The 26634-nt window shown below is 40.3% G+C and overlaps 1 protein-coding gene across 2 annotated transcripts in view; it reads left to right on the forward strand.

The window, feature by feature from the left end:
* The window catches only part of WDR7 (WD repeat domain 7), a gene marked incomplete at both ends in the record, with an annotated part of 335367 nt that extends 310418 nt beyond the window's left edge, over positions 1 to 24949 (forward strand). For both annotated transcript variants that reach the window (XM_079717825.1, XM_079717826.1), the window contains 2 exons: positions 18491 to 18595; positions 24746 to 24949. In XM_079717825.1, the coding sequence (XP_079573951.1) occupies positions 18491 to 18595; positions 24746 to 24949 (309 nt within the window). The remainder of the gene's footprint in view (positions 1 to 18490; positions 18596 to 24745) is intronic.
* Between the last annotated feature and the right edge of the window lie 1685 nt (positions 24950 to 26634).

Consider the following 26634-nt stretch of genomic DNA (forward strand, 5'->3'; position numbering starts at 1 on the left):
TTTTGTGTGTGTGTGGTACGCGGGCCTCTCCCTGCCATGGCCTCTCCCGCTGCAGAGCACAGGCTCCGGACACGCAGGCCCAGCGGCCATGGCTCACGGGCCCAGCCGCTCCGCGGCATGTGGGATCTTCCCAGACCGGGGCACGAACCTGTGTCCCCTGCATCGGCAGGTGGACTCCCAACCACTGCGCCACCAGGGAAGCCCCATTTGAAGGTTTTTTAGTTTTTCTGACAAGGTATACTCTCCCTTTCTTCTAGACCTGTGATTATATTACACACTCTGCATGGAACACTCTTTTAGTCTTGCTATCCCCCATTTCCCTGCAGCATACATATGCATAAACACACACACACCATCACCATCAATCACCACCACACCACATAATCACCTGTGATTATTGCCCAGAAGATCTCAAAGATTTCTTACTGTAATCTCGTAACTTAAGTTCTACTGGAAGGTGTATGTAGAGGGGCAGGTAAATGAGTGTAAACTTTGGGTGAGTCCAATGTCTAGAGGTTCAAGACAGGTAATCTCATACTTTTCTCTGACGTTCCACATATACTCCTGCTGGCTTAGTAACACATATATATGCCCTCGTATATCTAAAGATGTTTGAACTTATAAGAACCTGGTGTCTACAATAGGTAATTAGGTTCCTGATGGCTGACTTGCACCTTGACATGCTTTTCCCCAGAGAAACTGTTATAAATAGTGCTTAGGAGATTGAACTGGCACTATAAATTCTGAAACATTAAGAATTCTATAGGCTTTTGGAAGCTGGCCTAGAAATCTAACTGTTATTCATATTCATGGCATTGTTTCTATACATAATTGTGTTCAGAGTTGCAAACAACCGAATTCCAAACCTCTTATTGGATGACTGCCTTTATGGAAATGCTGCAGCAGCCTGCATGTGAAAGTATCTCTGGTGTGTGATATAAAAAAAATTACCAGATTGCATATGGAATAACATGGAGTGACACAGCCTGTCTCGAATGTACAGAACTACAAACAGAATGATTTATTATTTCTTATATTTTAATACAAAATTAATATCAAGAATTTAAGAAGCAAAAAAGTTTTCATAATATCAATCTTTTTTTCACCTCCCGTGCACCATTTACCTTTCTGTGAGCTCTAACTTTGGGCTCTGACCTTTCAATATGTGAAACAGGAAGTATGAATCAGAATTCTTATTAAGTTTTAAACTTTCCAAAGATCCAGAAATGGTCTTTTCTGTTCTGTATTAACTCAAACCTTGACTGTGAAGGTTTGCAGTGGTTTTAAGGAGTACTCTTAGGTTGACTGGTTGTGTGCTCTGTAGCTTAAGTACTGTGTTAAAGCAGTTATAAACTCTGACTCCTGAATAATCAGAAATTTAAAATCTATGGTTTGTAGTGCAGTCTTAAACTACAATGCCATATCTACATATTAATTTCAATTGACTGTTAAACTAAGACATTCACCATAAAATTATCATATTATATAAAAAATTTTCTTCAGCCATATTATTTCCTTTTTAAAGAACCCTCCATTTATTTTTTTTGTAACATCTTTATTGAATCTACATTGAATCTGTAGATTGCTTTTTGTAGTACAGTCCTTTTCACAGTGTTGATTCTTCCAATCCAAGAACATGGTATATCTCTCCATTGGTTTGTATCATCTTTAATTTCTTTCATCAGTGTCTTATAGTTACCCTCATAAAGGTCTTTTGTCTCCTTAGGTAAGTTTATTCCTAGGTATTTTATTCTTTTTGTTGCAGTGGTAAATGGGAGTGTTTCCTTAATTTCTCTTTCAGAGTTTTCATCATTCGTGTATAGGAATGCAAGAGATTTCTGTGCATTAATTTTGTATCCTGCTACTTTACCAAATTCATTTATTAGCTCTAGTAGTTTTCTGGTAGCATCTTTAGGATTCTCTATGTAGAGTATCATGTCATCTGCAAACAATGACAGTTTTACGTCTTCTTTTCCGATATGGATTCCTTTTCTTTCTCTTTCTTCTCTCACTGCTGTGGCTAAAACTTCCAAAACTATGTTGAATAATAGTGGTGAGAGTCGGCAACCTTGTCTTGTTCCTGATCTTAGTGGAAATGGTTTCAGTTTTTCACCATTGAGAACGATGTTAGCTGTGGGTTTGTCATATATGGCCTTCATTATGTTGAGGTAAGTTCCCTCTATGACTACTTTCTGGAGGGTTTTTATCATTAAATAGGTGTTGAATTTTGTCGAAAGCTTTTTTTGCATCTGTTGAGATGATGATATGGTTTTTCTCCTTCAATTTGTTAATATGGTGTATCACGTTGATTGACTTGTGTATATTGAAAAATCTTTGCATTCCTGGGATAAACCACACTTGATCATGGTGTATGATCCTTTTAACGTGCTGTTGAATTCTGTTTGCTAGTATTTTGTTAAGAATTTTTGCATCTATGTTCATCAGTGATATTGGCCTGTAGTTTTCTTTTCTTGTGACTTTTTGTCTGGTTTTGGTATCATGGTGATGGTGACCTCGTAGAATGAGTTTGGGAGTGTTCCTCCCTCTGCTTTATTTTGGAAGAGTTTGAGAAGGATAGGTGTTAGCTCTTCTCTAATGTTTGATTGAATTCGCCTGTGAAGCCTTCTGGTCCTGGGCTTCTGTTTGTTGGAAGATTTTTAATCTCAATCTCAATTTCAGTGCTAGTGATTGGTCTGTTTATATTTTCTATTTCTTCCTGGTTCAGTCACGGAATGTTGTGCTTTTCTAAGAATTTCTCCATTTCTTCCAGGTTGTCCATTTTATTGGCATAGAGTTGCTTGTGTAATCTCTCATGATCCTTTATATTTCTTCAGTGTCAGTTGTTACTTCTCCTTTTTCCTTTCGAATTCTGTTGATTTGAGTCTTCTCCCTTTTTCTCTTGATGAGTCTGGCTAATGGTTTATCAATTTTGTTTATCTTCTCAAAGAACCAGCTTTTAGTTTTAATGATCTTTGCTATCATTTCCTTCATTTCTTTTTCATTTATTTCTGATCTGATCTTTATGATTTCTTTCCTGTTGCTAACTTTGGGGGTTTTTTTTGTTCTTCTTTCTCTAATTGCTTTAGGTGTAAAGTTAGGTTGTTTATTTGAGATATCTCTTGTTTCTTGAGGTGGATTCTATTGCTATAAATTTCCCTCTTAGAACTGCTTTTGCTGCATCCCATAGGTTTGGGGTTGTCGTGTTTTCATTGTCATTTTTTTCTAGGTATTTTTTGATTTCCTCTTTGATTTCTTCAGTAATCTCTTGGTTATTTAGTAGCTTATTGTTTAACCTCCATGTGTTTGTATTTTTTACAGTTGTTTTCCTGTAATTGATATCTAGTGTCATAGTGTTGTGGTTGGAAAAGATACTTGATACAATTTCAATTTTCTTCAATTTACCAAGGCTTGATTTGTGACCCAATATATGATGTATCCTGGAAAATGTTCCATGAGCGCTTGAGAAGAAAGTGTATTCTGTTGTTTTTGGATGGAATGTCCTATAAATATCAATTAAGTCCATCTTGTTTAATGTCATTTAAAGCTTGTGTTTCCTTATTTATTTTCATTTTGGGTGATCTGTCCATTGGTGAAAGTGGGGTGTTAAAGTCCCTTACTATGATAGTGTTACTGTCGATTTCCCCTTTTATGGCTGTTAGCATTTGCCTTATGTATTGAGGTGCTCCTATGTTGGGTGCATAAATATTTACAATTGTTATATCTTCTTCTTGGATGGATCCCTTGATCATTATGTAGTGTCCTTCTTTGTCTCTTGTAATAGTCTTTATTTTAAAGTCTATTTTGTCTGATATGAGAATTGCTACTCTAGCTTTCTTTTGATTTCCATTTGCATGGAATATCTTTTTCCATCCCCTCACTTTCAGTCTGTATGTGTCCCTAGGTCTGAAGTGGGTCTCTTGTAGACAGCATATATACGGGTCTTGTTTTTGTATCTGTTCAGCCTGTCTGTGTCTTTTGGTCGGAGCATTTAATCCATTTACATTTAAGGTAGTTATTGATATGCCTGTTCCTATTACCATTTTCTTAATTTTGGGGGGTTTATTATTGTAGGTCTTTTCCTTCTCTTGTGTTTCCTGCCATAGAAGTTCCTTTAGCATTTGTTGTAAAGCTGGTTTGGTGATACTGAATTCTCTTAGCTTTTGCTTGTCTGTAAAGGTTTTAATTTCTCCATCAAATCTGAATGAAAATCTTGCTGGGTAGAATAATCTTGGTTGTTGGTTTTTGCCTTTCATCACTTTAAATATATGCTGCCACACCCTTCTGGCTTGCAGAGCTTCTGCTGAGAAATCAGCTGTTAACCTTATGGGGATTCCGGTGTATATTATTTGTTGCTTTTCCCTTGCTGCTTTTAATATTTGTTCTTTGTATTTAATTTTTGATAGTTTGATTAATATGTGTCTTGGCATGTTTCTCCTTGGGTTTACCCTGTGTGGGACTCTCTGTGCTTCCTGGAGTTGATTGACTATTTCCTTTCCCGTATTAGGGAAGTTTTCAACTATAATCTCTTCAAATATTTTCTCAGTCCCTTTCTTTTTCTCTCCTTCTTCTGGGACCCCTATAATTCAAATGTTGGTGTGTTTAATGTTGTCCCAGAGGTCTCTGAGACTGTCCTCAGTTTTTTTCATTCTTTTTTCTTTATTCTGGTCTGCAGTAGTTATTTCCACTATTTTATCTTCCAGGCCACTTAATCTGTTCTTCTGCCTCAGTTATTCTGCTATTGATTCCCTCTAGAGTATTTTTAATTTCCTTTATTGTGTTGTTCATCATTGTTTGTTTGCTGTTTAGTTCTTCTAGGTCCTTGTTAAACGTTTCTTGTATTTTCTCCATTCTATTTCCAAGATTGTGGATCATCTTTACTATCATTACTCTGAATTCTTTTTCAGGTAGACTGCCTATTTCCTCTTCATTTGTTTGGTCTTATGGGTTTTTACCTTGCACCTTCATCTGCTGCGTATTTCTCTGTCTTCTCATTTCGCTTAACTTACTGTGTTTGGGGTCTCCTTTTCGCAGGCTGCAGGTTCTTAGTTCCCTTTGTTTTTGATGTCTGCCCCCAGTGGGTCAGGTTGGTTCAGTGGGTTTTGCAGGCTTCCTGGTGGAGGGGACTGGTGCCTGTGTTCTGGTGGATGAGGCTGGATCTTGTCTTTCTAGTGGGTGAGACTGCATCTGGTGGGGAGTTTTGCAGTGTCTGTTAACTTATTACTGTTTTAGGCAGCCTCTCTGCTAATGGGTGATGTTGTGTTCCTGTCTTGCTAGTTGTTTGGCTTGGGGTGTTTAGCACTGGAACTTGCTGGTCGTTGAGTGGAGCTGGGTCTTATTGTTAAGACGGAGATCTCTGGGAGAGCTCTCACCAACTGCTATTACGAGGGGCCAGGAAGTCTCTGGTGGACCAGTGTCCTGAACTCGGCTCTCCCACCTCAGAGGCTCAGACCTGACACCTGGCCGGAGCACCAAGACCCTGTCAGCCACACGGCCAGGTACATGGGGAGTTTCTTGCCTTTTGGGAAGTCTGAGGCCTTCTGCCAGCATCAGGTGGTGTTCTGTAGGAGTTGTTCCACATGTAGATGTATTTCTGACATATTTGTGGGGAGGAAGGTGATTGCCACGTCTTACTCCTCCGCCATCTTGAAGGTCCTCAAGAACCCTTCCCTTTAAAAGAGCACACCTGCCTTTTATTCCTTTTATTGTTTTACAAAAATAGTTAGTGAGTCTCTACCTTTTCCAAGCTATACAAGCAATTCAATATGTTAAATAATGTTTCTCTCTTTTTTTGTTGTTTTTTAAAGCAGAAGCAGATTTGGGTTGGGGGGGGGAGCATACACTCACCACATGGTGCACAATTTTAATTTTAACATTTAAAATGATTTGACAACTGCAAGTCTCATCTCTGAACAAATATTTTTATTAAAAAAAATAAAATAGTGTAGAGGAATACCAAATTGTTCATACTAGAAAAAAACTGCTAAACTTTATGATTTCAAAGACAAGCTAATAGAAACTCTAGAAGGATGTATGCCAAGTGGCTCATGGTGGTTCTTCTGAGGCCTGGGATCTAATTAGTAAGAATAGTTGGGTAGGGTTTCCAGTTTTATTACAGGTACTTCAAAAAAAAGTGGTGGTGTTATAGGTAATTCTTAATTTCCTTTTTTTGCGTTATTCTCTTAAAGAAAAACTCCAAAATAAAAATCATACTTCTATTAAAAATCATTTTTGCTAATGCAGAGTTCATATATATAATCTATTAAGCCTTCAGAAATGTGTCCATGCTGCCTTCTTTATATACTTACTCCTAAAAGGAAAATATTATATTAAATGGAGGGCTATTGCTTGAGTTTTACATGCTTTTGCTCAAAAGTGAATAAAATTAGTGTGCATACTATTAAGTATGCTTTTAATAGTATTTGTCAGAAATCATAGTGTGTTATTTTAAGGCACACATCTGTGGGTTACATACATGATGGCAATTATAAGCAGATTACTAACAAAGTGCATTCTGAGTTATAAACAAAAAGCTTCAAAGGATTCATGTTTCCTTGGGAAGAACATAAATTAAAACATCAAAGCAGTTGTTTCCCTTAAGGATTGTAGTTATTTGGATAGCTTGTCAGTGCTACAGAATGCAACAAGTGGGCTAGGGTTATTGATTTTCACCTTGTGTTACCAAAACATTTTTTCATTGACAAATATTAATTGCTTCTTAAGTGCTAAAGAGTTTGATGGTCCTGATATTGAATTTCATAATAAATTGGCCTTTTAGTTTGGCTTATCATTAGACAATGTGATTGCATTAAAGGTAAAAAGGTTTCAGCCAGCATATCTCCCACTCTAGAGGTATCAAATAGGTATTCCTGTAGAGCTTATTCTCAGCAAGATGATATTTAATTCATTTTCCTTTATGTGTAAGTGACTTCTCTTTGACCAAACTATAGGGAGTGCTTGCTTAAACATGCATTGTATGACTATAATTAGTAGTAAATTATCCAGTATATCTTACATTGATTCTAGTTTATGAATCTAGTAAATCAGTGAAATTTCTATCAGAACAAAGTTGGCGATTGTGATCATTAATATGAGTCTTTATAAATCATTAATTTGGTTAAAATATTTCTCCTTTCATTTTTGAAAAGGATCTGTGTATCAAAGTGAGCAACCAAATACACATGTGTGTGTATACATCCATACACACATACACAGGCATACAAGTTCCGTTTTAAATCCTTTTTGTCTTTCTTTTTAATAGTGTATCTTTTTTGTCTTTTTATAGTTATACTCAGGGAAGTCTTAACCCTCTTGTATAATGACCTTTCTGAAATATCAGAATTTGTGGATAACTGATTAAATTTAAGCAAAGTTAAAATTAGCGAAATTGGACTGTCAGTTTTGTCAGTTGATTAGTATTGGCTGTGTGGAGTTAGAAGGTTAAATTGGGCTTCCCTGGTGGCGCAGTGGTTGAGAGTCCGCCTGCCGATGCAGTGGACACGGGTTCGTGCCCCGGTCTGGGAAGATCCCACATGCCGCGGAGCGGCTGGGCCCGTGAGCCATGGCCGCTGAGCCTGCGCATCCGGAGCCTGTGCTCCGTCCGCAACAGGAGAGGCCACAACAGTGAGAGGCCCGCATACCGCAAAAAAAATAATAATAATAAAATAAATAAAATATAAAATTGTTATCAGACTTCAAAGCAATTTTGTTGGTTATTAACTGCAGTGATTCATCGCAAAATTCTCTACCTGAAAAGTGACTTGTATGCTGGGGACAACTTTGAAATCTGTCACTTAAAAATATTAGTTAAAAACTGAGATTTCAAGTCTACAAATTGTAAAATAGACCAGCTCTTTCTTTTCTGCCCACGCCTTACACTGGTAGTGTCCTCTGTCGTTTTAACTGCATCCTTTTGCTCCTTTCACTCTTTCTGCTCTTCATGGGTTATCTCAGCCCCTTACACTCAGTTATTTAACAGATAGTCACAGAGAGACTGCTGTGTGCCAGGAACACTGCCGAGTGCAGGATCTATGCCTTCAGCATCTGTCTGTGTGCTAATAACTCCCAAATCTGTCTCTCCTTCTATAAATCTTTTCCTGAGCTCCAAATTTTTCTTTCTCATTTTCTGACATATTTCCAACTACCTGCTCAAGCCCTCCACCTTAATATCTACATGTCCCAAACTAAGCTCATTATTTCCCCCTGATGATGTCCCACCAACCCCTCCCATCCCCACTAAAAGCACTTTCTTTTTCTTATGCTTCCCTGTCCAGGAAACAGCATCACCACCCGCCCAGTTGGACCTCTCTTTCCTGCCCGCATCTGGTTCTTCATTCAACTCTTAATTTACCTACTATATTTGCCTGCCAACCATTCCTTTTTCTCTAATTTCTCTCCTCTCTCTGCCAGAATTTTCCTAAAACTGGTCTGATCTGACCATTCTCTTATTTAAAAACTTTGGGAAACGCCCTATGGAGTTTGGGACTATGAACTAAGTCCAAATTTCTTAGCACAAGAAAAAGGCAGTTTATAACCTGGCCATAGCTAGCTTTTTCCCTCATCCCCAAACCTTTCCCTCCTCATCGTCCTCTGCCCCCTGACACTCCCAGTGGCAGAGGGACAATTCCTGGACCTCTCCCACATCTTCACTCTCACAGGTCTGCCTCACCTATCTGCTGGGATCTGGGCCTTTCAAGTCTTGTCCTTCAGGCCAACTTCTCCTTTAAAGCTCAACTCCACTACCACCTTCTTTCTGTATCTTGTTTTGACATCTACCCCTGAACAGAAATTGCTGCCGATTCATCTGTGTTTCCATGGCACCTAACACACATTTCTGTTATGCCATTTCATATATCACACACTAGTTGCTTACTGTCAACCTGTCCCAGTCTCCTAGATTCACTGGAAGGGGCCATGTCTCATCTTTCTACTGATATCTAACATGGGGCTTATAACATAATAAGCTCTTGATAAACACTTTAAAGTACATTTCTCCAAAAAATACTGAATCCCATGAGGTAGGCAAGAAAGATATTATCCTTATTTTACAAATAAGCAAATTGTGTCTTGGAAAATTTTGTCCATTCAAAAGAGCAACAAGGTCAAATTTTAATCCCCTAGATAAAGATGGGGTAGTCTAAGAATAAGTCAGGGCTGACAAGTAATATCAGTGCTATTTTGCCATAGTAATTGCCAGGGAATATTTTAAAATTCAATTGCTATTTGGAAAAAAAATTACATATATTATTTTATTGTTTTATTACTATATTAATATTAAAAATATGGAATGATACTTCAAAGATAGGAGGATGATTTTACAGTTTTCTAATTTGGCATGTCTTGACTTAACAAAAGAAATAGACTTTGTAATATAGGTCAGTATTAATTAGGTTACGTTCCAGACTAATATGATTTTCTGTTTTAATAAGTTAAGCCTAATAAACTACACATAAAAGTATAAAATTCTTGAATCTGTATTGTCTATTAGTGTATGTACTCTGTCATTCTCCAAAATAAATATGAGCCAGAAGATATAGTAATATATTGGTTAATACACGTATGAATTTTAGAAATTTATGTAATGCTTTAGGTTTTGTTAACACTTTCAAGTCACTTCCCTTTTTGGAATGATGAAAACATTAGATCCTTTTGAAATGTGATTTTGAAAAATATAAATTCCATATTAGTACAATCTGCATAAGACAGTTTTGTGTCACCAGGCAATGTACCAGGCCAAAGAGAGGTGGGAGAGCACATGTGTGAAGGCCCTGTCCTAAGGCTGTAGCCAAAACCATCTTCTGTGTTCACCTTAACCCAAATCAGAACCCACGAAAATGCTGAGGTCCATCTGGATGGACGATTCCTCAGGAATGTGATTGCTGTTCCCATTGGTTCATGTGGACACGTATCTGCTGAAGGCTGCTATGGAAGGGCGTGCAGTCTTTTGAGAGGGCACAGAGATACGACAGTTCATGTCCTAAGGAACTCCAAGTGGAAGCAATTGGGCTTTACTTTTGTGGCACAGTATTATCTTTAAGAATATTTTCTCCTGTCTTCTTTGAAAAATTATATAACCATTTTATGTTGGTCCGATTTCTCAGGAATCCTTTGAATATTTAACAACAGAATTTTTTTTATCAGAATCTTCATAGTCTGAGAATACAAAAGCAAAACTTTGTTCATTTTAAGACTTTGATCATGTGTTTGAATAGATTTATATTAGAAATTTGATAAAAAATACTTAGCTTTGGGTCTGAGAACTATAGAAAACATTTGAATATTCTTAAAAGCTACAGAAGGTTATACTTTAATAAATGTCTTACAATTATTTCATACCAGCAGTGTGAATGGTTGATAACAATTAATTTATTCTCTATCCTTTTTATTTGAAACTGAAGCACATTTATCTAAATCATATAGGCATTCAGTATTTGAGTATCCATGAATAATCTTTAAATATGACTCTATTTTAAAATGTTAACGTATATGAAAAATGTTACGGTTGGAATTATGTCTTAAACTAGATTTTTTTCTTCTGTTATCATTATTTAGCTTAAAAGAGTCTCACACACAACACAAACCTACTACATCAGTTATTATAATTTAAGTGGGTATTTTTTAGTTACTTCATCCTGAAAATATTTGCTCTAGTAAAGCAGAAGACGGGTGTGTGTGTGTACAGGTACACATGTGTGTGTGTGTACAGGTACACATGTGTGTCAGCTCCTGATTATCTGTAGCAAGAAAAAGAGAAAGAAAGACTTTAAGTGGTGAGACTTATGGAAAATTTATTTGAATCTGAAAAAGTTCCTCAGTTGAATAGAAGGGAGTCATTGCCTAAGACCAGTAGATATTTTTTTCATAGAGGTTGCTGTTATGATGGCTACAGTATTTTAAGATTGGAAATCAGCTATTAAATGGTCACTCTCTACTTGTTCATTTGTAGATCTTCCTTTTTAAATTTAATTTTGATAATGTATAATTGATATTAGTGAAAATATAAGCCTCAGTATCCTAAAAATCTGAAATTCTTACTAATGCCTAAATTACAATAGTGAAACAATCTTGAGCATTTTTTGATTCTTACTATTCCTGGATAAGTGTGTTGTGCACACACATGTTGGTTATAATCCTCCACAAAGAAATTTCAAAAACTATTGCCTGTGTCTTAAGGATTACCAATATGTAGATATCAGAAAATCTCCTTTAATTCATCAGTGTCAGTCAGTTTATTTCCAAATGACATTTAAGTAACTTTCAGTAACTGAAAATGTACAGTAAATGCTGCAGCTATTTTTAGGGAATAAAGTCTGTTTACTGGAGGCATTATATCTTATAATAAAACTTAAGATAGCGAACTTTATTATATTTATCCTTAAATCTGTTTTCCATTAAGATGTTAAAATGATATCATATCTACTTGTCCTTTGCCCTGGATATACATTCTTTTCAGTTAGATAGTGATAGAAAATAACTCAATTCATTGAATCATTCTGATACCCCTTGGATTGGCAAATGCCACAATGGGTTGACTCTATAATATAGAGTTGGCATAATGTGAATAAAAAATATTGGCTTGTCCTTCCATCAAGAAAAGAAATTATTGAGTTGAACAACCCATTTTCAACCCTCAGATCTCTGTTCAAAATCATTGTAGAACCACCAAAGCGCAGCATCGAGGCAGATGTGCTTACACAGTCGCGGATAGTACAGCCAGTAGGAGAAGCTGGGCTCCTTTCAATGCTAGAGAATGTTTGGAGTGCATTTCCCATCTACTTCCATTTTGGTCAATACTTTTAGTTTCCATATTTTGTGTCCCAAGTGACAAAGAGCTGGGCCCCTAGTTTTATGATTCTTTCCTCAAGAAGTGCCTATTTATGGTACTTGTAGGTAGGTATTGCCTCTATGGGGGCACAGGTGAGCTCATGGGAGGGTGAAAACCTTCAGGGCCCCAGGAGGAGAGACTGCTGATGAGAGCAATGGGGCCACCATCCACCTCCTTCCCCACCCGTGAAGAGGGGTGAGGCAGCTTCTAATCTTTAAACCTCTGTTTAAGGTCAAGGAAAAGAGTTTTCCTTCATCTACCATGATAGCAGTGGGCTCAGGGACCCTGCCTCTCCCCACAGGTGTGAGGACTGCGGGGTGTCAGCCATCTGCAGGCCAACAACTTTACCAGCTTTTCCAGCCACAGTGGCAGGTTTGTGGTAAAATAAGCATAGTCCTGACCTCCTGCTTGGTGTTATGAGAAACTATAACGACAGCCAGTTGCCTGTGCCAGCACTCAGTCCTGTTTGAAATCCCACATTTTGAGACGTGGTTGACCTTTAAGATACCATCCAACTCTAAGATGTCATGATTTGAAAGCTTGGAGAAAGTTTAAGGAAAAAGCTACAGAAATTATTTTAAGAGTTGGAAAATGAGACCTGAAAGGAAAGGTTACATGATAGTCACTGAAATTTTTTTTAAATCCTGAAAATAAAAAATAAATAAGTAAAAAAGGAGCAAGTTGCAGTAACAGCCTTCAAGTCTATAAAAGGTTATCATACTAAGATTGGTGACCAGCTGTTCTCCATCTCTACTGAGGCTAGAACAGAGGAAACAGGCTACTCACACTGTAGCATTTTGGATTTAGATTTGAAAAAGGAAAAATGTCCTGACAGCACAGTGTTAAACACAGAAAGGGGGTCCTTAGGGGAGGGTTTGGCATCTTCTCTAGAGAGATTTGAAAACAGAATGGATTTTCATCTGGCCTGCTTTGAGGCAGCCCTGTGCACATACGGAAGAAAATGGGTAGCCTTTCAATGTTCTTGGCCACGTCATATGGCCTTAAGATCCCACACACAAAAAGGCTGCAGAAGGCTTAGTTCATAGTGGGAATGAAATTTGACTCGGGCCTTCTAACCGGCCATAGATGAGACTTTTTTTTTAATGTGTTATCATCTGCCTAAATCATTTGTTTCCTTGAGCAGGTGAACCTTAAATATATAATACAATTTTCACAAATTGGTTGCTTTGGAGAAAGGAAAGGGATAGTTTTTTCTTAAACATAATTAATTCTTAACTTTTCTACTGTTTGGAAATGGCTCTTTTTTGGTGAGTCTCCCCCTTGCCTAACAAACAAAGCTGTCAGAGCAATGTCTTTGTCTCCCCTCCGCCTTGAGCCCTTACCTCCCTCCCAGTCAGCTGGGAAATCAGCAGCCTGTACTGGGATGTCAGAAAGGCACGCAAATCAGACCCAGGTCCACCTTCCTCATCCGCCTTTTCCTGACTTCGGCTGCCGTTGGGAAGAGATGCCAAATGTTTGGTTGGTGCTTCAGGTACAGAGGAGAGCGTGTCCTGAACCTCACGTAGCGTTGTTTGTTATCAGTAAGGGACCAGCCCTAGGAAAATGTAGGTATTTGTAGGTCTTTGCTGTTACCTCTCCTTTTCTTTTTGGGGCTCATCCTCACTTTCCTAAGCACTCACTTCCCTGTATATCTGGCCTGTCTCCAGCTATTTCCTGCGTTTGTACACAGATAGACATTTCATTCAGACTCACCCTAAACTCAAGGCATCTGCCGTGCTTGTATCTCATGAGAGCAGGTTGGTCCTGTTTGCTGTCTGCCAGAGCACGTGCTAGGGAAAATGCCTCAACTGAAAGCATCATTGTATTTGTAGAAATTTCAGAGACCATGCGCAGCCAACTGGGGACACACCTGCAGTTCAGCAGACCTTTCAGTCGCCCCTCAGATTGTCACTGCCTGTTTTACTCCTGAGCCAGCCGTGCTGCTCCCCGAGAAGGCCTGCGACCAGGGCGGCCCCCTTCCCTCTCAGGCCCTACAGACCCTGGGGCTGTGAAAGTTCGGTCAAAGTCCTTTTTTTTTTTTTTTTTAGTTTAGTAACTGTTATACAAAATACATGGGTCAGTCCTTTATAAGCCTTTCCCTTGTGATTATGACAGCAAAATTGTACCTGCATTTGGAAATCTTTTCTTCAGAATTTATGTTAAAAGTAGGGAATTTTGTTTGGCTGGAGTTTTTTCCTCCCCTTTAAAAAAGTGATGAGGCCTGGAAATTACTAAATGTTCTCTTTGATCTCATTCAGTCTGTAGAGTGGGCGCAGTAGAGTCCTACATTTTGGTTTCAATTCTCAAATTTGACATTTGGAAGCTGAATAGCAGGAACTCCAGGAAGAGACAGCAGTTTTAGAGAATATTCTAGACAGTCATAACTTGTATTGATGGTGACCAAATCATTTTGGAAATCCGTGTCTCTCCTCCTCTGTACAACAGGGTTAATTATACTTCTTTGCCGAGCACATTGAAGGTGCCTGTTAAAAACTGTTGGGTAAGTGCAAGCGTTGCTCCTTCTTAATGAGGCCTCTCAGTTCCTTTTCTTTCATAAGAAAAAGGGGGAGAGAGTGTTTAACAATTCAGCACTCTGTCTCCTGCTAGGGATAATTGCTTGATTTCTTTTATTGTTCGTAGCACTTCTTGAATTAGATTAATTTCTTTATATTCCATTTCTGTCTTTTCAAGACAGCAATTTCTTTGACTAAAAATATAACAAGGCATATGATACTCATCCACGTATAAAAAGTAAACCAAACCTCCTTTTATTTTGAAACCCGTTGTTTTGGAAAATGTTCTTTCTAGTTGAGCATTTAAGATCCCAAACCAGTAGGTTTGCCCCATCACAAAGCACTTACAAGTTCACTGTGATCCGCGCACAGCTGCATCTAATGCCAGAATAGAGGGTTGAAATCAGTTCAGGTGGTGCCTGCGCAGATCTGAGAGAAATTCAGAGATTCTGAACAAAAGACAATGGCAACATTTCCATTACGCAGGGGACTGAAGCACCTCTCAGGCTGAGATTGTAATGAACTCACCAGATGTACCAAACCATTTAAAATAGTGAGCTTCCCTGAGCTACCATGAGTGGTACTTGCTTTCTTATGAGACAACAGGTCTGTGAGCTGACACTGCAGTCAGTACCCTGTGGTTTTTCTCTATGTTGCTTTGAAAGACAGCCTGTGGGGCACCTTGCAGTATCACACTGTGAGTGTGTGTGTGTGTGTGTGTGTGTGTGTGTGTGTTGATGTGTTCTGATCTAAAGTATAGTTCCCCTTTGTTCAAAACAGACTTTAAAGAAACTAACACATTAAACTCAGTATCTAACCTTGACAATAAAAACAATGAAGGAAAACAGGACTGTGATTAGTGAAATGAGGAGGAAGTATTTATTACTAGACACCTAGAATGAGCATAAATATAGTTCTGGGTTTCGTGGCAGGAAAGCAAGCTCGTGTGAGATTGTGTAATTATCTTTTCATGATAAAAGAAACCAACAAAATTTATCTGGAAAGATAAACATTTTCCTGGCAGAAAATTCCAAGATGAACTTAATTCACAGGATCTTCTATTAGAGACACTAGATAACATAATGAAGAGGGTCTTCAGCTGACACGGAAGTATTCAAGTGGACGTTTCAAACACTATAAACGATGAAGATATAATATGAAATATTAGGAGCCTGTGTGCTTGGCTTTCTGCATTTACTACAGGGCCACCTTAGCCAACCTCACAGAGGGGTATATGTTAAGGAGATCATTGGGTCGGTACATCCTTTTGGACCTTCTGGGTTACAGCCTGCTCACTGTTGCACTCTCTTCTTATCTGAAGCACATTCTGGTTGCTGATTAAGGAGGGGTGCTAATCTGAAGGAGGTAGGCTTAGCATTCTGCTTTGAGATATAGGGGCCCTAACTCCAGCAGGAGGGTTGAATCCACCTCTACGTGGAGCTGGACTTTGGTGGAGAGCGGGGCTTGCAAGAAGGGCAAGCTTTTAGAGGAGCTTTTAATGTGCTCACACTCTTGATGCATACCAGGACCCCAGAGCATGGAAGCAACTATTTTGAATGAAATATTTTTAATGGAAAGGTTGCATTAAATGCCATGAGGGACCAGACAGGCAATAAGGGAGTCAGGCAGTGGGTGTTAGGTACACAGACCCGCTTGAGTCAGGGCTGGGACATGACAGCAAACGCCCAGGCCCACAGGGCACTGGCCCATGTTGCCACGTGCAAAGGCCCAGGATTGCCAGAGTGGAAGCAATCCCGGGCTTTTCCAGGAGAGGCTAGAAATCTTGATTTTAAATGATGTTTAATGAATTAGAATATAGGCTCAGAAACTGAAAATCATTTTGTAGGCCAAACCCAATATATGTATAATCTGGTTTCGTATATGATTTTTTGGGGGGTTCATTAAACGGCATACTCAAGTAATTGATGTTTTTTTTCAGCTTTATTGAGATATAATTGACATATAACATGTGTAAGTTTAAGGTGTACAACATGATGATTTGATACACTTATATACTGCAAAATGATCACCCACCCTGGCGTTATCTAACACCTCCATACCATCATGTGACTACCATTTCTTTTTTGTGGTAAGAACATCTGAGATCTACTCTCTTAGCAACTTTCAAGTATATTCATCTGATCATCTTTAAATAACACAAATATTAATAATATTCATTGGATTCTTATGATGTGCCATGCATTGTGCAGAGGGCTATATATGTACTAACTCATTTAATCTTCACAAAGCTCTTTGAGGCAGGAATTATTGGTATCATTCTCAATATCATTATCGACATCATCATCGTCATCTCTGCTTCATAGACATGGGTGCTCTTGAGGTTAAGGAATGTAAATAACTTGCCCAGCTTCCACAGTAAGCGGTGGAGCCCAAATGCAAGGCCGGCAGTCTGACTCAGAGCAGTGTCCTCTGCCAGCCCAAAGCCCAGTGCTACCATTATAACATTTTTTTCTCTGAGTGTTGAAAAACAGGCTTTATTTTGGATCCCACAGCGCCTTGTCTAATGACAGGAAAGAACAAAACCCAGAAAGCCCTGAGGAGCATTCCCACACCCCCATCCCTGTCTCCTTTCCTCATTGTAATCACTCAGATATGAATTGTGAGAAGTGTCTTACTGAAATTTACAGTATGGATGTGGCAGGGCGGAGGTGGACGGGCCCTGAATCACGCAGTGATCTTGAAGCTCCCGCCAAGACTCAAGGCTCACAGTTCGTCATCAAGAAACAGCAGATGAGGGGCTTCCCTGGTGGCGCAGTGGTTGAGAGTCCGCCTGCCAATTCAGGGGACGTGGGTTCGTGCTCCGGTCTGGGAAGATCCCACATGCCTCGGAGCGGCTGGGCCCGTGCGCCATGGCCGCTGAGCCTGTGCGTCCGGAGCCTGTGCTCCGCAACGGGAGAGGCCACAACAGTGAGAGGCCCACGTACCGCAAAAAAAAAAAAAAAACCTCAAAAAAAAGAAATAGCAGATGGAAACAACCCTTCCTAGCATTGCCTTAGTTTAAGGAAACACATTTCCCCATTCCTTCCTAAACCAAGAGGGGAGACCAACCTCCCGTTGTAAGCAGACTGAATATTGCTTCGTGTGGTAGAGATACAGTCTTTAATAGTTTGTGTAGAAACAATACAGTATTATGCTAACTTGCTAAGTATTCCAATCTTTTCAGTAACTATTAATATCATTAAACGTGAGTGTAATTTTTTCTTACTAAAGACCTTTTTTCAAAGACCGCGTCTAAAATACAACATCCTTTTTTTTAATTCATGGTTAAATCAATGATAGCTATTTGGCAAAGGCTCAGAATTATCCCTGTTAACTTGTTTTTAATAGCATTTGATTTATGTGTGTGCTCAAACCTCCAATTCATGCGTGTATGTACGTGTACTAATTGTGGCCATATGCATTTAAACACAGGGTTATTGGTGGGAAATGAAGCATAAAATGTGAAAGATGTATAATTATTAAGGGGTTGAAATGATAGTTTTTGACTCCTTCCAGAACGGGGATGTTATGATACAGCTTTGATTGGTTTTCATTTCAGATGAAGTTCCTGGAGAGATTTGGTGATCAGTTTTTCACCTTCCTAATTAATTGTCAAATTCTTCCCTCTCATGGACATAAATGAATTAACACATTGGTTTGCCCGTTAACATATGCTTTTCCTTCGGACTCATGCTGTCCTCCCAAGTAGGAGACAGGTGGACTCCTCAGAATAAGGTCAAAGCCCCTGGATGTATCAGTGAGAGAACGTTGGTTGCTTTTCCTTTTTTTCTAACCTAAAATTTTTTTTTTTTTTTTTTTTTTTTTGCGGTACGCGGGCCTCTCACTGCTGTGGCCCCTCCCACCGCGGAGCACAGGCTCCGGATGCGCAGGCTCAGCGGCCATGGCTCACGGGTCCAGCCGCTCCGTGGCATGTGGGATCTTCCCGGACTGGGGCACGAACCCGCATCCCCTGCATCGGCAGGCGGACTCTCAACCACTGCGCCACCACGGAAGCCCTAACCTAAATTTTTAAGTAAAGAACATAATGGTTTCGAATAGCCATGACATAACTTTTTCAGCATTGAATGTATTTGCATCCATATGCGTAGCAGTTCTGTGCAATGCATACGATGAATGACTCTGAATTCTATTTCAGACAATCCATGGTCACAAGGGACCCATCACTGCTGTGGCCTTTGCTCCTGATGGACGATATCTTGCCACCTACTCAAACACAGACAGCCACATTTCCTTCTGGCAGGTAAGTGTACATGCCGCAGGGTCTCGATGTGTGGTGCATGATCCGCTTTTGCCGGGAAAGGCTCCCTTGCGTCCTCCCTCACTTCTTTCACAGATATCAAGTACTTACTGCTTGCTGATTATGTGCCAGCTGCCAGCATGCAGGGGCTACTGAGAATACAATTAGCAGCCTAGAAAGAGGGGGTCTGCTCTCACCAAGCTTTCAGTCTGAGGGAGACACAAGTAAATCAGCAAGTAACTACAATACACGGGGAACCTGGGAGTAAGGTTGTGGGCCGGCTTCACAGAGGCAGCGACACCTGAGCTGAGACATGGTGACATCAGGGAAGGGCCAGGCATTCAGGGTAGGGAGGGTTGGGTGTTTGGAGAGAGGTAGGCATCATTCAGGTATAAGTGAGGGCCTGGCCTGAAAGGAATTGGGGCAAGGAGCCCTGCTCAGGCTGTTAATTTACACAAGGCATCCAGACAACGCCAACAGGGCACAGGGGAAAGGGCAGCCTCGTATTAACTTCATGCCCCGTTTGTATGATCTCATTTTCGTTGGCTTTCTGAATTTCCACATAACGCTCTTCATTTCCAAGCTATTAAAACATTTTCAAAACTCTGAGTATCACTGACTGGCAGTACATGGGAACAACTCTGTTCGATTATGATTACAGTGTTCATTAATTTGAGCAACTGAGTTTTATAATAGAACTGTTTCATCCTCAGTGATAAACCTCCATCCCATCTTCTTTTTTTTTTGTTTTTTGGGGGGTTTTTTTGCGGTACGCGGGCCTCTCACTGTTGTGGCCTCTCCTGTTGCGGAGCACAGGCTCCAGACGCACAGGCTCAGCGGCCATGGCTCACGGGCCCAGCCGCTCCACGGCATGTGGGATCTTCCCGGACCGGGGCACGAACCCGCGTCCCCTGCATCGGCAGGCGGACTCTCAACCACTGCGCCACCAGGGAAGCCCCCCATCTTCTTTTTAATTACCTTACTCCTGATAATTACAAAAAAGTTAAGCATTACCAACCCCCCCACCCGGGCGAGTTAATATAAAATTCTGTTACCTACCCTAGGATGCAAGTATGTTTTATGAGATTCAGTTTATTGCTTTGCAAGCTAAAAAAGCAAATAAAAGTTTAAACAAGACTTCACAATGTGACGATGATTTTTAAAAACTCAGTAGCTAATGTAATGTAAAAGAGATACAATAAATTGCTTAATTAACCACATGCTGTTGAAGCATGACAACTTCCAGATCTGTCCTAGCTTTTTCTACTTTTCATCTAATTTAGCTTTCCAGTCTGTTTTCTTATTATCCTTTCTCCCAGAATATAGCTCCAGCATCTTAATGGGCTCATATTAAACTTTTCCTTAGAGATGTCACCGAGTCTTCATTTTTCCTAGTGGGTAACCCCAGGACTCTTATTTTATCCTACTGAAATCCCACAGCAAGTCCATAAACAACTCTTGCAACATGGGTCCTGTAGATAGTGTCTCTCCCAACTGTTCTTTTCTGCCAACGCAGTGGTGTCTGTGACACCAACTGTTCTTTGATACACATTTTCCTGAATTTCCCGTTCTCTTGAAATCCCAGAGGAGTGTCCACGTGAAACTCCCTTCATTTGGCATGTATCCGGTGTGGAAGCGCTGGGTGCCAGCCTAGCTTTAGGGACATGGAACCAAGCAGTCTCGGGTCCCTGCTTTCCAGGAGCTTGTGTTCACCCTATGCTTTATTCTTGGGAATAAACAAAACCAGATCTCTTCTTTTTTGTTGTTCACTTTTTCTTCCTGCTAAGAAAATATACTTCCTTATATAAAGGGATACCTCCTAAATTGGCCAAATGTGAAACTTTCCCCAGTATTTTCCTGAATGTCCAAGTGGTAAACCTTTTCCCCCTTATCTAGGTCTTCAGAGTCCTATTTGGATATGTTCATCCCTTCCTTGAATCTTTTTCTATGTTTATCAGAGTTGCTGCCCGGCTCACTGATGGAATTATCGTTAGCATCTTCCTCACCCTGGAGATCAAGATCGTTCCTTAGATGCTGTCTTTTTTTTTTTTTTTTTTTTTTTTTTGCTGTACGCGGGCCTCTCACTGTTGTGGCCTCTCCCGTTGCGGAGCACAGGCTCCGGATGCACAGGCTTCAGCGGTCATGGCTCACGGGCCCAGCCGCTCCATGGCATGTGGGATTCTCCCGGACCAGGGCACGAACCCACGTCCCCTGCATCGGCAGGCGGACCGTCAACCACCGCGCCACCAGGGAAGCCCGATGCTGTCTTTTTGAAACACCTCTTTCTGTCCTCCAGTTCAGGCTCCTGCTGTTGCCTCTGGGCTTCACCAAGTGCACTTAACCCTGCGCGTCTGTCCACGTGGCTCTGCCCGGCTCCTTTCCTTCGTCTGCACTCTCTTCTCCAGGGGCACCTTGTGTTACTTGCAGGGGTGGGTGTTCAGCAGACAGAGCACCCAAGCAACTCAGGCAACACCCAGGTCTTTCTTGCCTCTAAACCCAATGTCAGAATTTAAAATGTGGCCCATTTCTTCCCTGCTTAAATTATACCCAGCTTGGTCTTAAAATTTAAGTGGAAGACACAGAAATATCATTTCAACTTTCTCAAGAAAATACAATAAAACCTCTTCCAGAAGTATAGTGGGTTTTTATTTGAATTAGAGAGAGTCCAAAAAGCAGCGTTAGATCTACCGTGGCTCTCCCCAAATGGGCTTGGCTGATTTATTTATATACATATTGTTTAGGTCTAATGATGTATGATAATACTTTTATATGATTCCAGTAAATGTACTGCAATATATTTTGAAAACGTAATGAAGCCTTATTAATATAGAGCCTCACAAAAGCCATCAGCTATTAAAATCTTTGCTGAGAAATGAGTGTTAATGAGAATTACTAGTTGGATAATTACTCAAGTGAGACTTAGTAAAAGGTTTGGGTGCAACATTACTTACACTGAGAATAGCATTAAAACACTTCCTGTTTTGATGAATTACATCTGTATGTATGTCTGTGTGTTCAGAAAATAATCTTCTCAGAACTGGTCTTGTGAAGCAGTATTTTTAAAGGGAAGGAAGAAGCCATGGTTGCCGTTAGTTCGTTTACATACTCAGCCGCTCAATGATGTAATTTGGCAATCTTTCAAGCCCTTTGATTCTCCAACAACATATTCCTACTCTTTGAATATTTCACTTCAGTGTGTCCATTGGTATTTGAGCCAGGAGAGTTTAGTAATGAAATACAACCATCATGCTCTCACCTGAATTTTACCACCACCCTCCAACAATTAAGTATCCTCTTCCAGGAATGCTAATAATAAATTAGATGGATATTGGTTTCACTTAGTTTTCTTTATTCCATCATACAATAGAATACTATTCAGCCATTTTTAAAGGATGATGTAAATCTATAGTCATTAACATAAAAAGATTGCCCTCAACATTGTGTTGAATGAAAAAAGCAGATTGTGCAACTGCCTTTTAATATGAGCCTGTTTATGTAAAACTCCTTAAACCTGCTTCTCCATATGTGGATATAGGCTTGGAGGTCTGGAAAGAGGTTTACCAAAAGGTTAGTGATTGTCTCTGGGAAATGATATTTCAGGGGATTTTTGCTTTCTTTTTTATACTTCCCTTTATTATTTGAATTTTCCACGATGAGTATTTATTATCTTGGTAGTGAAGGAAAAAGCTAATGTGACCAAATATTATAATTCCATGTAGTTTTCATTCATGCAGGACTCAGATTGCCTTTACTTTAGCAAAATTTGTAGCCAGTCTCTGATCAAATATTAATATTGAATAACAAAATGGCTAGTTGATTTGGTGAGAGTTCTTCGATGGAGCTTACTGGAAAAATCAATACCCACCCTACTACTTCAGATTCATCTCTTATTTGAAGAGATCATAGGAAAAGGATGGTCTGAGGAACGACAAATTATAGTTAACATGAGAGTCTTTGTCTTTCCATCTGTTTTCTACCATAATCGTTCTGTACTGTGTAGAATTTCACATAGCCCTGTTCTGAGGCAGGAAGGCTGTTTGACCCTAACAAAGCATTTATCAGTCATTTGAAGGATGATTCAACTTGTAAGGAGAACCCAGATATAATAATGGACTTTTTGGGGACATCTTTCCACCTGTCACATTCCAATAAGATGTTCTCTGCCTGCCCACTTTAGCCTTCAACCCACTTCTTGTACGTGGCTAAATTTTAAGGAAGGAATTAAAAATAAGGATGCGTCTGAGCCTATCGGATGCCCCTAGCTTTTTGAGCCACCAGCAGAAATCAAGCTTCATACACATTTTTATAGAAAATCCATAAAGAATGAAAAATACTTTGTAGTTATTTATCAACTGAGAAATTAGATTTTTTAAAAGCACAGTATGCCTGTTGATGCCAGTTAATTTTAACCGGCAATTTTCTGCATCATTTGGATCTGCTCTGTAAGAGGACTAAATAATGATGTACTGTTACCCTTTATACAAGTGAGAACTAGCAAATCAAGCTCACCATCGTTATTTATATTTAAGCTATTTGGGAACCTCCAGAAAGCAGTAAGTCCCTGATTTTTAGCTTTTATGGAGTTTTTGGAAAAAGGAGGGAAGGACGCAAGGAAAGAGGTTCTTAAGAGGATGACGGTAAGGTACTGCCCGGCTTTAAATGTTAACTGCACTTTAACAGAAAGAGTTAATGATAATCATACATTTGGTTTTAAAATGTGACCTCGTACACTAGTGATTTTTTTTCACCTCTGTGTTGTGTTCGACACTATTATTAATGCAGGAAAATCAGTAACATTAGTCATCTTAAAAGGGTTATTACTCAAGATGATTTAAATTGTGAAAATGTCAGTGGAGCCTGCACGCGTCCTGCCAGAGATGCCATGATTCACACCCCCTGACACCATCCTGCTCCTGAGAAGGGCCGGGAAAGGAATGGCTTATATTTTGCACTGATCCAAATGCAGAGCATGATATCAGCAATAACATACCTTAAATGTCCTAGGACGTGCCAAGGTTTCCTGTGTCAACCGTGTGTACACATTGGAGCATAATCTGCATGCTTCACGCACGTCCCTAGAATCACGTACATTCAGGTGGAGGTACTGCTGGAGAGAAGAATTGGACATGAAAATTAGCGCAAAGAAAAATAGTATTTCCAAGCCCTCTTTCCTGATGGTCAGTGTGCTTGCCACGTGATTTGTAATAGCACAAAAGATGAATATTGAAAAAATGTTGTCATATTTAGAATCTAAAGGATTCTTCAGACTCGGTCACTCAGATGACAGTTCACTTAGATAACGGCCATTCAGCCTTTAGCACTTCGACATGAATGCATAGTTGCTCGTGAGCCATAATTTCCATGTTATTTTCCACTTACCTGAACGCATTAAGAGAACTTAAGACTCAAGTCAAAGCCAGAGGCTGCCCAAAAAGCAGAAATCACCAACTGATTAAGACATCCTGCCAATAAAGTGTTAGAGTGTGCTCTCTTTAGCGTGGCGGCAAAACAGTGGGCCACGCATGCAGTGTTGAGAGGTGGTTGATTCTTGTTTTTTCCTTCAAAATAAACTAGAGCTTTCCAGAGATTGGATTTTTTAAAAAGCAGGTGAGGAGGGAAGGTGTGGTAGGTGGACAGGAGAAGGGGGATAAGTTTTGAGCTTTGATCTGGTCACCTATTACTCTGTCTATTGCTGAACTTTGCTTCATTATCTCAAACTAATTCTAAGCCCCCCAACTTGTCTTTGGGGGCTCATTCTTCAGGGGATGCAGTGAGCACTATAACTAAAGGACAGAAAAGTCTGCCATTTGAAATACCCACTGTTTACAAATATTGTCTGATGGAACCGTTTTATTAAAATGTGTCATTTAGCTGCCTTCTTAAAGATGGATGGGCTTTCCTGCTGTCCAGTGCTACCCACCAGGTAAAATTTCTGTGCGTTTACGCATTTGCTGTAACAGCATCAGAACAATTTCAAATACACTGAATGGAGCCCTTTAGAGGATAACAGTAGACTCTTAGATGACCGTGAAGCCTCGTGATGGAGGAGAAAGTGACCGCAAGGGTGTGTCCCTCGAAACCCTCTCTGTGGCGGGGAAAGGGAAGCGGTTCCTGCAGTGACACGTGTGCTCTCCTGTCCCCGTGTCCCTCCAGATGAACACCTCCCTGTTGGGGAGCATCGGCATGCTGAACTCGGCACCTCAGCTGCGCTGTATTAAGACCTACCAGGTGCCCCCCGTGCAGCCGGCGTCCCCCGGCTCCCACAACGCCCTCAGGCTGGCCCGGCTCATCTGGACCTCCAACCGCAACGTCATCCTCATGGCCCACGACGGCAGGGAGCACCGCTTCATGGTCTAGGGCTCGTGTCTGCGTCCCCGTTCTCCCAGGTCTCCAAGCCCAGAGTCCCGTCCTTCCTCAGTGCCCACCCCCGCCGGGGTCATGGGGGGCACAGCCGGGTCTGTGTCCCTCCGCATGGTCCCCGGGGGCAGACTCCTGCTCGTGCCACCTATTGACTGAGGCATGCACACATCGCTCCGCAGGAAGTGGCCGTCCCGTCCCCAGGTCATTTCTCACCGCCGCAGAGGGAGGGGCGGCCAGCAGTCCCGTTGCTCGGTGCACCAGAAGCCCGGAAATCAATAACCACTGTGATTGCACTGCCAGCCCAGATCAGCAGTTTCCTCAGGCTGAACCCCACCTCTGAATGCTCTTGGAAGCTGGTTGTTCTGACATTGGATTTTGAGGTCATGTGGCAGTCCTAATTATCGATACTATTTTCCTTTGGATTTCCTAAAACGTGCTATTGTTTACCAGAAAGATTCTGTGTTTACGTGGGGTTTTTTCCTCCGGGAGATTGCTAGGCAATTACTCAATCCAATTTCCTAGGGTTTAGCCACTACCTTCTTTATTAACACCTAACTGATTGGAGATTAATGAGAAACACACACACACACACACACACACACACACAAATTTTCCTTGTGGAGACTACAGTTTCCCAGACACCTAGCCTTCTAAAAGGCTCATATCCCGCTTAAGTGATACTCTATTTAGTAGCTCAAAATGAAAATGATCACTACTTGTGATCTAGTTAAGATAATTATCCAGTCACTATAATCTCTTAAATGGACTTTTGTAATAAAGAACCCAGTTTGAAAGCATAGCATATACCTGAAAAGAAGATTCTTTGGCTGCAGATCTTTTTAAGAAAGCGCTTACCCCTTCCTTACGGAAACTTCACAGACCTGCAGTTCCCGTAAGTCAGCTATCATGTAATAGCTACCATTCAGCCTTCAAACTACTACTGATCAGTTAAAGGAAAGCTTAGACAGCATTTCTTTTAAACAAGTACCCTAGAAAGTTATTAACTATGGCACAAGCATTCAGGGGCATACAGTCATCCTCAGTGGCCGCAGAGGATTGGTTCCGGGACCCCCGAGGGCACCAAAATTCACATATACTCAAGTCCCTGCTATAAAATGGCAGAGTACACGGAGGGCTGGCTGTGTATACAGATGTGGAGGCTCTCAATCTTTCCGAATCTATCCGAGCATTGCAGTAGGGTGTTCATCACAGTTCCAAGTAAGCTTTAACTAGGTCACTTTCTTCTCCTTATGTCAGATTATGCTGGTTCTTGCTCACAGTAATGGAAAAAAAAAATCTGTAAAATAATATTTCGGATGACTCGCTCCTAATAAACCTTGCTCTGTATATAGTTGGGGATTTGGTTGGTTGGTTGGTTGTTGATTGGCTGGTTAATTGGGCAAAATGGTTTATTAAATACAAAAATAGAAAAAGATTTATTAAATTCAGAAGAAATACGTGAAGTTTACAAAGCAACCAAAATGATAACGGGAGTGTCTAATTTAAAAAGCGTAGATTGTCAGAGTTTATATAATATACAAAAAAAGTAGGATCACAGTCCAGGAACAAATACATCTGTTATTTTATTGAAACAGATTTCTAAAGAACATGTTAGGAAATTAAGACCACTGGAACATCTCTTTCATATCGACATGAAGTTTGTCATCTCTAGTGATGGCAAA

Source organism: Hyperoodon ampullatus (assembly GCF_949752795.1).
Source record: "Hyperoodon ampullatus genome assembly, chromosome: 13".
NCBI lineage: Eukaryota > Metazoa > Chordata > Mammalia > Artiodactyla > Ziphiidae > Hyperoodon > Hyperoodon ampullatus.